The following is a 13,469-nucleotide window of genomic DNA, read 5'->3' on the forward strand; positions in this document are numbered from 1 at the left end:
ATAGCATGTAATCCATGCTATTATTAAAATGAGAAAATGAAAACCTATCTTCATAAAACTGCTTTGAGCACTGAAACAACACATACAAACTTCCTATTGTATTCAGTATACCAAATACGCCGAAAAAATATCAGTATGTCTCCTTTCTACCCTTCTTAATTTCCCTTCTACATCTGGGGTTCCTACACCAAAATCCAACTCAAACAGCATGATTTTACATCAACTTGTGCAGCAATAACAGCCTTCAATAATCTCTTTATTCACTAATATTATTTTATACATCTTCCTTTTCTCCTTCATATTCATTCCTTCATTTCTTCCCTCCCTCTTCCTTCTCTTCCATTTAACTAGCACTGATCTGAACTATTTGTATATACCGAGAAAACTTCTAGACCATTACACAAAGTAATAAATAGCATAAACCACTACCATTTTTTCCTGAGGGAAAAAAGAAATTAAAATAAAGTATTAAATATATGTTATTTCACTACAAAATATTATTTACAATGAACATTTATTAAGCTTATGTTAAAAATGTTTGTGTATGTGTTGGAATGGGGTGGGGAAAGTAATTTAAAACAGGAAAAATAAGCTCAACATAATCAATGCCTTTTCTCTCCCCCAGCTCTCATAAGTCAGATAACTTAGCAACCTAAGAAAAACAAAAACAATACAGCGTAGTTTCCAGAGGACATATTCAAAAGACATACATAAACCCCTTCCTAAAGACAAATGAACGCTACTCTAGCATTTCAGGTTGAGCCACCACTGCCTAAAATCTGACAGGTGTTAATACATGGAAGAAAACACAACAAAATTACTTTTTAAATATATTCTACTTACCAACAAGAAGCCAAACAACATTGGAATTGTGTTCTGTAAGAAAATCTTCTAATTGCGTGATACTGGGGACAATGCTGTCATTCTTCCTTTGATCCATTACTGATATTTTTCCAGAACATCTAAAGGCCTAAAAGAGATCAACAGTTAAACTTAGAATCAAAGATTCATAAAACTCCAACAGAAATCATGTAAAACAATAAAAGGTGAATTAGCAAGGTTTTTAAAGTTACTTTTTATGTCTTTCACTAGGATTGCAAGTAAATAACAAATGAAATGTTTGTACATATTTCTATCTAAATAGAAGATCATGGTTCAAATTGGAAATGCCTTGATTTTACAATCAAGATAAGCAAATCTCTGTGAGTTTGAGGTCTACTTATGGTCTACATAGTAAGCTCCAGAATGGCCAGGGTTACATAAAGATAACCTCTTTCAAAAACAAATTAAAAGAGTAGTACTGAAAGAGGCATGATTGCTATTAAAGATCATAGTAAAAATCTACTTTAATAAGGTATATTAATCACCTATATTCTTATTAGTCACCATTAATAATAATCATTAATTATATAAACACATATATTACATAAACAATATAATTCCTAATAATTATGTTTAATTAAAATATAATTAATTGTATTGATTAATGCATAATTAATGGTATGTCACTGCGGATGATATAATAATGAATATATTATTAATATTCATCTAGATTTTTCCTCAAAAGTTAGCACTTAATATTATAATTGCATATTAAATAAATCTTTAATAATTTCCATCACCTCTGTGTATTCACCAACATTCAACAGGATAATAATCTTCCTAGTCACATGCTTCCTCTGGATAGTATGTGAAAAGTTAAATGATCTCTTGCCATCACATGTTCGGGAAAAATTATAATAAAATGTCAAGCTATGAACAGACATGGTCAATTGTGTAGATAAATATGTATATAGATATGTATGTGTCCTGGTTTGAGTAAGATGAACCCATAAGTGCAGATATTTAAATGGTTAGTCACCAGGGAGTAGAACTCTTTGATAAAATCAGAAAGATTAAAAGGTGTAGCCTTACTGAAGAAATATGTCACTGAGAGTGGACTTTGAGGTGTCAAAAACCCATGCCAAGATTGGTCTCCCTCCCATCCAACCACCCTCCCCCCATCTCTCTCTCTCTCTGTGCCTGTTGATCAAGATGTGGTTCTCAAGTACTTTTTCAGCACCATGCCTGCCATGCTACCATGCCTACCACCATGCTCCTCATCATGATAATAATGAACTAACCTTCTGAACTTGTAAGAAAGCCCCCAATTAAATGCTTTCTTTTATAAGAGCTGCTTTGCTCACAGTGTCTCTTCACAGTAATAGAACAGTGACTAAGACAGTATGAATATCCATATACATAGACAGGCAAGTAGCATGATTATGATTATTTTATAAAGAATGAATTAAAAAATAAGAAAGTTCTTACATTATAATAAAAAACAAAAGAGGCATTTTCCTTTTAGTATAATATTAATACAATTAACCCAATCCACTAACAACAGTCTCCAATTATAATACAAATTCAAAGAAAAGGAATCATAAGGAAAACTGTATCATTAATATTCCTTTAGACCAAGTAGCACAGGTAAGTTTTGGGGGAATAAAAATAATAATAGTAAAATTTTAAGGACACACAAAGAATTATGAGGACAAGTTTTTTCACTGAAATTCAATGAATATGACTTGTCAACTTTTTAAACATATTTTTATTTGTTTGCCATGACTCTCACTTTGGAGAGCACAATAGATAAAATTTTCATATATGTATGTATATAGAAACATATATACATACGCACACACACACATATATGTAGCTGAAATCTTAGTATAGTATAAAGATAAAAACAAAATGTCTCTGGAAAGTAAAAGGGTGCACGTGCAACAGTAGACAGTGACAATGCCATGAAACAGCAAAAAGCTTGAGAAAAAATGGAAAAATGTTTCTACTTTAAATTTTTCTCCCACTGTTTACACACTGAGTAAAACAGGTTCTCGTATTTTTAAAAGCACTGAAAGACCTGTCAATTATCAGCCTAAATTTTAGAAGGAAGCGATCACTTTATAATCCATGAATTCTCTTCTGTCTTTTGTTCAACACTTTATTTAAATGGGAGAAACACTTTGAAAGACTCACAGATATAAAAACAAATATGAGAACACATATTTGATACCTAATACTGAAAGAAAAAAGGAGAAAAAGAAGGCCAAGAGCATACCTAGCCAGATCTAGTAACTTCTGTAATTAGTATATTAACATAATTGATAGTAATGTAATTACTCCTATAATCTCAGTTTCTCAGGTGGCTAAGCCTAGAGAATCACAAATTTAAATCCAGTAAAATCTATATCAAAAAGCATATTAAATAAATATCTACACATTTTATAATGAATTACATGTGATAAAATTATATGTACCTATCTTATGCTTATTTTTTTATCATTTAGAGATGTCAAATGAGTATTTACTGAAGGAAACAAAGTTAGGTGAGGTATGTATGTTCTGGCATTTGAGTCTCTACACAAAAATATCATTTGTTTCTAATCAAGTCCGAAAAGTACAACCCATCCACAAAAAAACCTAGAATCTTCAACCAAAATCACCACCATCTACCACTATAACAGCTCATCATTCTTATGAAAGGAATAAAGAAAGAGGGTGTTGAGGCTGGAAAGGCATAAGTATCTACCAACATTCTCCCCAGTATAAGATGAATGCAAAACATTTAAGAAAAATCATCAGACAAAAACTCAATGTTAAAAATATATCTCAAGCAAATAAAGAATAAAGAAACTACTTTGTAATGATACTTTGAATAAGAATGACTTCCATAGGTGCATATGTTTAAATACTTGGTTCCTGGTTGGTGGAATTCTTTGGGAAAGATTAGGAGGTGTGACTTTGTTGAGGAAATATGTTACTGGGTAAAGGCTTTATGGTTTTAAAAAACTTAGCATTGGCCAGGCAGTGGTAGCGCACTTTAATCCCAGCACTCAGGAGGCAGCAGCAGGTGGATCTCTGTGAGTTCGAGGTCTTGAAAAAAAGCAAAAAACAAAAAAACAACAATAAAAACAAAAACAAAAAAACAAAACTTTATCATTGCCAGGACTCCCCTCTCTGCCTTCCACTTGTGGATCCATCCAGCCATTTGCTACCATGTCTTTGCTCTGCCATCATAAACAACTATCTGGAACCATAAGCCAAATAAAACTTTCTTTTATAAGTTGCCTTGGTCATAGTGTCTTTATCATAGTAAAAGAAACTAACACAGCAGTTGATACTAGGAAGTGGGTTATTGTTTTGACAGTCCTGACCATGTTGTTTTTGTTGTTGTTTGGGGGAAAGTATGGAAGACTTTGGGACTTTGGACTAGAAAAGCAGTTGAATGCTGTAAACTGAGATTAATAGGCCATCCTAGTAGGAGCTTGAAAGACAGACTTACTAAGGACAATGGAGACCATGGAGACCCAGCTGAAGAAGATTCAGATAGGAACAATATTAATATTAGCAACTGGACTACAGACTATTTTTGTGATATTTTAGCAAAGAATATAGTTGCCTTCTACCCTTGTCCTAAAACTTTGCCTGAGGCTAAACTGAAAAGTAATGAACAAATTTCTTTGGCAGTGGAGATCTCAAGACAGCCTAATATTGACTCTGTCACACAGTTATTAGTAATCACTGTTATGCATGCATATCTACAAAAAATAAGAGCAAGTAGGGTAAACAGAAATACAAAATGTACAGCTTGAAGAGAAAAAGAACAGGCTAGGCCTGATCTGCACTGGAATAAAGGGAGGGGCACACTAGGGGAAAGATCCCAGCCAACTAAGTCTTCAACCAGAAAAGGCCTAAGGAATTTAAAAGCAACAACAAATACAGCTGCAGTAAATGCGAGGCCAGGCTCCATCCCAAGTGAGCAGCAGAATTTAGCAGTGTTTTCCATACTGTTCTGGCTTTAGAATCATGAAGGATAAAAGACTAAAGAAGTTAAAGAAAATCCCTCAGTGCCTAAAGATAGCAGTGAAAATGAAGCCTGAGTTGTGTGGGATACCCCAAGTTATTAAGAGATGTCAGAGCCATAGGGTATCTGCAAGGAAAACTGAGTACTGGGAGTGGAATGAGCCCAAGAGATGTATGTTGCAGGCAGAAAAGCTGGAAGAAAAGTCAACTAAGCCCTTTGACATGAGACATGGAGCTCAGGGGTTTTTCCTGTTGAGTTTCTGTCTTTTTTGGGGGGCCAGTATTTCATTACTATGTCCCAAATTCTTCCCCTTTATAATGGTAATGAATATTCTAAACCATTGTATATTTAAAGTATTTAAATTGCTGTTTCATTTTATAAGGGTTTACAATAAAAAGATTGCCTTAAGTCTCAGGAGAGCCTTTAAACTTTGGATTTTTCAATAGTGTTGAGACCAAATAACTATGGAAATTTTTGAAGTTGGACTAAATTTTGAATTATGATATGGCTATGAGTCAATGGGTGCCTAGGAGTGAAATGCGGTAGTTTGAATGAGAATATGAACTTCATTGGCTGCATGTTTGAATATTTATTCCCAGTTGGTGAAACTGTTTGGGAAGGATCTGGAAGTATGGCCTTGGAATAGGTATATCACTGCTGATATGCTTTAAAGTTTCAAAGACCAGTGTCATTCTTAGTGCTCTCGGCCTTCTGCTTATGATGCCTGTTTTATATTAAGATGGAAGCTCTCAGCTGCTGCTGCTGCAGCCGTCCAGCACCATGCCTTTGCTCCACCTCAATAGACCCTAATCCTCTGAATCACAAACCAAATTGAGTTGCCTTGATCATGGTGTCTTACCACAGCAATAGAAAAGAAACTAATTCAGTCTTTGAGTAAGAACAGTATGGTATTCTGGCATAAGGATCAAGGCAAGAGGGTATCCACAGGAACTAGGGCTACACAGTGCAGACACATCTCATGGTACAACAACTGCTTAATGAAGAGGAGCTGGAAGCTCCTCTAATATAAGAAGCTCCTCTAATATAAGAATCTACTGCATGATCTTCATACAGTAAATGATTGAGGAGAAATAAAAGGGGTTCTTTCCTCTTCTTCTACCATCCTGAACAGTTTAATCTCTTACCAGAAGCTCAAAATTATATATATATATATATATATATATCCCTTAACCCTAACTATATATATGCAGTACTCTATAAATATCTATTAAATGAATTAAACTGCTTCCAATCATGTTTAACCATGTCTTTTACTAACTCTTCAGAACCCAAAATTGAAAGAAAGAAAGAAAGAAAGAAAGAAAGAAAGAAAGAAGAAAAGACTTTAAGTTTGGTAATATTAAAAGTTGATACCAAGAAGCTGAAGCAGAAAGATCTCTAGTTCCAGACAAACCTTGACTTTGAAGATATGGGCTCAAAAAACAATGTCAAACAGAGATACATATAAATACTCTTTTTTAAACTTTTTATAAACATGAGCAGCAAAAGACAAGAATACTGGAACTTGGTAACGAAGCAAGGGTTTCTCTGGGCTTACCTCTGCCAACACAAAAGCTAAGCACTTGACGTACTTATATCAATCATATATCAACAGTCCAAAATTCAGACAAAATGATTTTGGGGTCACAGATGTACCGAACACAAAAGAAGCATAAATCCAACATTTTTCTATCTGGGCTTCAATAAGAAATTTGATTTTTTTTTAATCTTAGGCAAAAATACTTACACAACATATTTTTTAATCTTCAATGTTGTTTATCTTTCCACTTCCGGAGGCCCTTCTGTAGCGTTTCATCTTAAGTCTGAAAAGGACAGCATATTAACCAATTATAAAGGGTATCCTAACTTTGCTAGCAGGGTGACGTTTTCAAATTAAATTATTTAAACACGCCAGAAAAGTCTTCAATATTGGTCCAATAACTACATTAAGAACTCCTAGACCTCAAATAAAACTGAACTTTTCAAAACCGCTCTACATATGAAAAGGATGTGACCTAGGAGTAACTGAAGCAGGAGCCGGGGCAGTTTTGAAAGTGTGTCCTTGAAAGAGTTTTTCTATTGACACCGAGTCTTCCCTGGAAAGAAGCGTGCCTTAGTTTCCCTTCTACTCTGGACACCGGGCACACTGTTTACCAAATGACAGTTGCCTTGCAAACTCTAAGACCTTTGGGGGATTGGGTTGCATGCTGACTGAGGGGCTATAAAGAAGTGAGAATGCCAGGTTTGAAACAGTTGCGCTTCAAGGTTCTCGTCCACGAAGGGTGGAGACTGCACCTAATAGTGCTGGAAATGTTACATGACACCACACCAGTAAGTGCTGATATATCAGACAGTCTCACGAATTCACCCATTTTTACACCTGTCAGTCTACATCTGCTTCATTGTCATGCATGGGATGAAAACAGCACCACGAAACCAGCCGAAACCTACTCTCTCAGTTCCAGAACCTGTGACTTCCTCAGAGGAAATTTACAAGAATTCGTTCCCTTTACCAGACACCCCGCTGTCAACACGGGAACCAATGGGGCGAGAAAGGACGGTAACTAATACACCCCGGAAGGAAGACAACCGTCCTGGACCTGCTTCTGGCCAGAGAGCTGTCCACTGAGGTGTGTGCCCTAGTGGACGAGCCTTCCCGCATCAGGGCTGCCGGGCCATCCCGGGGGCTTCGGCCCTGCCCTGCTTGCTCCGCCAGCTCCGCGCGCGCCCGGAACCCCGGCGCCCGGCTGTCAGGGCCTGCTAGGCCTCGACCGCAACCTCCAACCTCCGACCTCCGACCCCGCGTCCCCAGCCCCGCGCCACAGCCGCGACCCCGCCAACCTCCCCGGAGGGACTCGCCCGGGAAGGCGCTACCCATCTCACGACCGCCCGGCCCTCGCTGCACGCAGCCTCGCGAGCTCTTCTCACCTGACGGCGCGGCAGGCCCGAGCCGGGACCTCCGTCGATGCCCGCACCCTCAGCTTGCGCAGCTCCAGCTCCGCCGCCGGTAGCCTCGGACGCCCATAGGGCGGAGGAGCAGAGCCCGGGCAGCAGCGGAGGCCAGCGGCACTGCGGCGACGTCAACCGGCGGCGTCTCACGTCAGGGCGTCGGCGCCTCGGGGCACGCCACTCTGGCCCCGCCCAAGGACCGAGTGGGCCCCACCCCTCATGACCGGAGGCGGAGCCGAAGAAAACCCGGCCCGGCGGGTAGGCGGGGCCTATGCGAGGGGCGGGGCCTAGGTCTGGGGCAGGGCTCTGGCTCCTGGGTGAGACCTGGACCGAGGGGCGGGGCCTGAGCTGCGGGACCTAAGCGAGGACTCCAGGCGAAACCTAGGGGCGGGTCCGGGAGGCAAAGGAACCTCGAAAAGGAACTCGAAGAGGGACGAAGCCTGAGCCGAGGGGCGGGCCCGTGACCATAGAGTGATACCTGGTCTGAGGGGTCACTAGTCACCGAAAATTTGAAACTACCTTGCTCCATATTCAAAGTGGGGAGGTAAACGCCGTCCTGATAACGTGGATAGTACAGTCAACATAGGAAAAAGAGGCCCAAAAAGGAGAGTCAGATTTCCGTACGGTGTGAAAGGAGTGCTCACAGATGTACTTGTGTGAAACGCTGACACAGGAAAACAGCCAAATACATTATTATTCTAATAATGGCAGTGGTTTGTGCTCGCCACGCTGGATATGATTTAGCAAGTGATTCAAGGCTAACAACTTTCTGTTAGGACAGATACTTAATCCGTGTGTTTCTTATGCACAAACAGTGTAAAGCAAAACGTTAAAATGAAAGATTGCAGATGCTTGGAGCGGAGTGGAAAGTGCTCCTACAACTTGAAATGGGAACAGCAAGAGTAAACTGTTGAGCAGGACGTAGACACTTGCTTATCCTCCCTAAGATCCGCAAAGAACATTCTTATCCTCCTTTTTCTCCAATTCACAAACTGAAGACATAAGGCTTAGAGATTAGAAATACATTTCCAGTCTAGAGAGCTAGGATCTGAACCACAGTTTCCAGTTCCTTCTTTACACTAGCTCTGATTCTGAGAGCTCAGGTCATCTCAACATTTCTACAAGGGGGTGGTAGTGTCTGCTCTTAAGCAGATATGAAGTCAGATATAAGGCTGCAAGAAAAAGAAAACAAAAACAAAACGAGGGACCGCAACTAATTTTAAGGAATCGAGCTCCAAACAGAAAAGTATCCCACCACAAGTTCTTTGAACTAAAAGTGACCTAGATATGATCCAGGTCCTCCCAAACAAAACTAAACAAACTAAATTGCTCCAGAGATAAGAGGAAGATTTTAGAATGGCAAGATGAGAGAGAGAGGTATAATTCACTGCAGATTTCCTCTACAGTGAGTGAGGAACTGGGAGAATCTGGACACTTCTGCCTCTTCTTTCTTCCCATCCCTATGACTGAGAGCCTCCCGGTGACTACAGGTATTTGTGAGATAACATCAAGATGGATTATTTATTTTAGAGCCTCTCTATTTAAAAGGCCTATAACCATGGGAAGATAAACTGGCAGTTCATGTGGCTCACGACACCTACATAGCAATGCCTCCTGGATTCCCTGACCTTTCTCCTACCTTCACTTTTCTACCAACATGTCGCCAAGAAGGAGCTATCAAAGGAACTGCCTCCAGAAAATATAATGTGAGCTGGGCATAGCACAGCATCATTAGAAGCTGAGGCAGGAGAATCTTGGGTTTAAGACCAAAGAAGAAAGTTCTGGGCCAGTTCAGGTTACATCAAAAGATCATGTTTCAAAAAATCAACAACTAAAAGAATTTAATGACAAAAGCCATCTAATGATGTTTTATGTTATAACATTTTACTTAGAAATTATGACCAGTTCACAAGAAGTTGCAAAGATCACGCAAAATGACCTTGGGCACTTATGCACTTCCCTCTGGCTGTTCTATCCTATACACGCACAGGACAACATGAAAAACATATTCTACACACAGGTACCGTGTGTGTAGCTAGGTGCCATTTTGTCACCTGTAAGCTCATGTAACCAACACTGCATATCACCACGGAGATTACCTTCCTGCCGTTTTTATGGTCACTCCCCACTCATTTCCAGTCTTAGTTACGGTTTTATTGCTGTGAAGAGACACCATGAGCCAGAAACTTACAAATGAAAACATTTCATTGGGGCTGGTTTACAGTTTCAGGTTTAGTCTATAATTGTCACAGAGGGAAGCACGGCAGGAGGGGGGCAGCACTCAGGCAAGCATGGTGCTGGAGAGGTAGCTCAGAGTTCTACACCTGGATCGGCAGGAAGCAGAAAGAGAGAGTGACACTGGACCTGGCTTGAGCTTCTGAAACTGTGATATACTTCCTCCAGCAAGACCACATCTACTCCAACAATAATGCCACTCCCTGTAAGTCTATGGGAGCCATTTTCATTCAAACCAGCACCTATCTCTAATACCTGGTGTCATGGATAGTTTATGTCAACTTGACGCAAGCCTAAGTCTTCTGAGAGGGGGAACTGCAATTAAGAAAATGCTTCTATATGATCTGGCTGTAGGTAAGCCTATGGACATTTCCTTAATAGTGATTGATGTGGGAGGGTCCAGCCCCTTGTGGGTGGTGCCATTCCTGGGCTGGTGGTCCTGGGTTCTGTGATAAAGCAGACTGAGCAAGCCATGGTGAGTAAGATAGTAAGCAGCACCCCTCCATGGCCTCGGCATCAGCTCTGCCTCCAGGTTCCTGCCCCCACTATTTTTGACAATGAACTGTGATATGGAGCTGTGAGTGAAATTAAGACTTTCCTCCCCAAGTTCTTTTTTTTTCCACAGTGTTTTACTGCAACAATAGAAACCTGGCAACCACCAATCTGGGTTCTTGTGGCTGTGCTGATCAAAAAGGAAAAGACCAAGATCACAGGCATGCTCAGCACTTACCACATCTGGTCAGCCACAGATGGGGGAGTTCAAAGGGCTTTCAACACTGAAGGGAAGACCTACAAGTGACCTCCCTGGAGACAAAGCCAAGTGATGAACATGGACAGCAGGATGAGTGAAGCTCAATGCCCTATCAGTTTCACCATGTTCTCACACTCTTTGGTGAGAAACCAAATAGCACAGATGCTAAAGAGGCCCCCAGAAATAGATTTGGCTGCGTCATGAAGCTTGAGGTCAGAGGACTTTGGGGAGATCAAGGTTAGCCTGGGCTACAAAGAGAACTTCAAAGGAGCTTGTGCTTCAGAGTGAAGTCCATCTCTGCACTCCACCCAAACAAAGAAACGCCTGGTGCTGTGCAAGAGCAGGATCAGCCAAAATTAAGCACAGATGAAAATGCCATAGAGTAACCTGCTAGTTTGTAAACCACACAGATTTGTTCAAAGGAAGGAAGGAGAGAAAAAGGAAGAGATAAGGGATGGGAATGGGGGGGGGGAATTTCTACCTAATAATAAGTCTGAAATGATGCATGAAAATATAAATGAACTAGTCAAAAGTGTACAAAGATTAGTAAGTAAATGAAAATATGTTCAAAATCTTTGAATAGCAGGGAAATACAAATCAATATGTCAATTAAATGTCTTTTTATACCCACTCTAGTGATCACAATGGAAAAAAAAACAACAACAAACTGGGAATAGTGGTATAGGCCTGCAAACACAGCTATCCGGGAGCCTGAAGCAAGGGTATTACTTAGTCTGGTCTGGGAAACATGGCAAAACCCCATTTCCAGAAACAACAAATCAGCAGATTTAAAAGGTTATATATTGGAGAGGATATGGAGAAACTGGAACCTTCTTTTGTTGCTGATAGGAATTCAAAGCCACGTAACCACCATGGAAAACAGTTTGAGACTTCTTCACAATGTTGAACATAGAGCTGTCCAGTGACCCAGCAATTCCACTCTTCTGTGTATGTCCAAGAAAACTAGGAACACTCTGTTCTCATAAAATGAATATCCACGGCTGGGAACCGACTGCTTGCTGTTGAAATGGGCAAGTTCATGAAATCCGGGAAAGTGGTGCTCATCCTGGCTGGATGCTACTCCAGATGCAAAGCTGTCATCGTGAAGAACGTTGGTGATGGCACCTCAGACCGCCCTTACAGCCATGCCCTGGTGGCTGGAATTGACCGCTATCCCCGAAAAGTGACAGCTGCCAAGGGCAAGAAGAAAGTCACCAAGAGATAGATCCAAAATCAAGTCCTTTGTGAAGGTCTATAACTACAACCACCTGATGCCCACAAGGTACTCTGTGGACATCCCCCTGGACAAAACTGTTGTCAACAAGGATGTCTTTAGGGACCCAGCCCTGAAACTCAAGGCAAGGCAGGAAGCCAAGGTCAAATTTGAGGAACAATACAAGACAAGGAAGAACAAATGGTTTTTTCAGAAGCTTCGCTTTTAGGTATATTTTTGTTTACATCATTAAAAGTTTTTTAAAAGTTTAAAAAAAATGAATATTCACTGTAGCATTACTGGCTCACACTAGCCCAAGAAGTCAAATAATCCCATTCCAATACTCAAGTGTTCACACCTCATCATCCTCCCTGTGGCCAGCCTGTCTCCCCAGCTCCACAGGTGTAGGCCACATCAGTCAGAAGAAGAGGTGAGCAGCCTGCCTGGCCACTGAACTGCCCCACTCCCAAGATTCTGTTCCCCAATACCCATCCCACAGCCTTTGCCCTCCCTCCTCATCACCCCAGCCACTGCTGAGCCCTTTCCCCAATCCCAGCAAACTTCCACTGCTTAGGTATGTGGAAGCTCAAAAATGTGAGCCTATTTCCACCTTGTCTGAAGGTCAGAGAGTTTTAGCTTGCTCAAAATTGTTAACAAGTGTGGCTACACACCCTGACCTAGGGTGTGGTTACTTGGTATTTTGGACATTAAGATGGCCCTTACAGGTAGATCCACTCCACCCTGACCAAAGGTCGGAATTCTAGCATACTTCTGCTTCTTTTGAATTAGGAGGTTTGACCTAGGGAGTGGCTGCCTTCAGGATACTTGGTCTAGAGTGGGTTCACTGCCTAAACAACTGCATGTTTTTCTCAAGATTTAATGAATCGACATCTCAAGTATTGAAGCAAGTAACTGTTCTGGTTGTTCTTTGTATCATGTTTAAACAGTCTTGTCTTCTTCCCCTTTTTATTTTGGGATATAAAAGTGTTTAGAAAATTAAACATGGGCGGTTTCATTTCAGTATTCATTGGAACTCAGTACCATCCTATGTTTCTGTTTTCGTGTTTTCACTCTCATCTTCACCCTCTTTATTTATTTTTCTAATCCCCACGCCCCTACCCTGGTCAGTGATATCCTTGTCAAAGCTGGTTTCTGACAAGGTGTGGATTACACCAGTCAGAAGAACAGAGCCTCATCCCTTACTCTCAATGCTGCCAAAAGGCCAAGCTAAGCACCGGAAGGCCAGCTCACATCTCAAACAGAGACTCCTACTAGATCAGAGGCCACACTGGTCATCAGCAATTCAGGCCACAAAGACTAGATGAGGAAACAGAAACCAAGGAACAAAACACACATCCAACAAAGAAAAACTGAGAAATCAGGACCTAGTCCTAATCAGCCCAAGCCCAGAAGCCTAAATGCCAGTGTAAGATAACAATCAACAACAGCAGAGCGGTGTGGCACAACCAGAATCC

General features: G+C 40.7%; 1 protein-coding gene and 1 pseudogene across 10 annotated transcripts in view; one reads left to right on the forward strand and one right to left on the reverse strand.

The window, feature by feature from the left end:
• Bltp1 (bridge-like lipid transfer protein family member 1) overlaps positions 1 to 7,928 on the reverse strand; it is a 182,171-nt gene extending 174,243 nt beyond the window's left edge. For all 10 annotated transcript variants that reach the window (XM_085682396.2, XM_085682395.2, XM_085682390.2 and 7 more), the window contains exons 1-3: positions 7,775 to 7,928; positions 6,594 to 6,669; positions 844 to 970 (exon numbers count right to left, since the gene is read on the reverse strand). In XM_085682396.2, the coding sequence (XP_085538522.2) occupies positions 844 to 940 (97 nt within the window). In that variant the 5' untranslated portion in view covers positions 941 to 970; positions 6,594 to 6,669; positions 7,775 to 7,928. The remainder of the gene's footprint in view (positions 1 to 843; positions 971 to 6,593; positions 6,670 to 7,774) is intronic.
• A 3,423-nt stretch (positions 7,929 to 11,351) lies between these two features.
• On the forward strand, positions 11,352 to 12,898 carry LOC148118810 (large ribosomal subunit protein eL27 pseudogene; annotated as a pseudogene).
• The last annotated feature ends 571 nt before the right edge of the window (positions 12,899 to 13,469 follow it).

The sequence above is a fragment of the Myodes glareolus genome, chromosome 20, assembly GCF_982192425.1.
Source record: "Myodes glareolus chromosome 20, mMyoGla1.1, whole genome shotgun sequence".
Taxonomy (NCBI): domain Eukaryota; kingdom Metazoa; phylum Chordata; class Mammalia; order Rodentia; family Cricetidae; genus Myodes; species Myodes glareolus.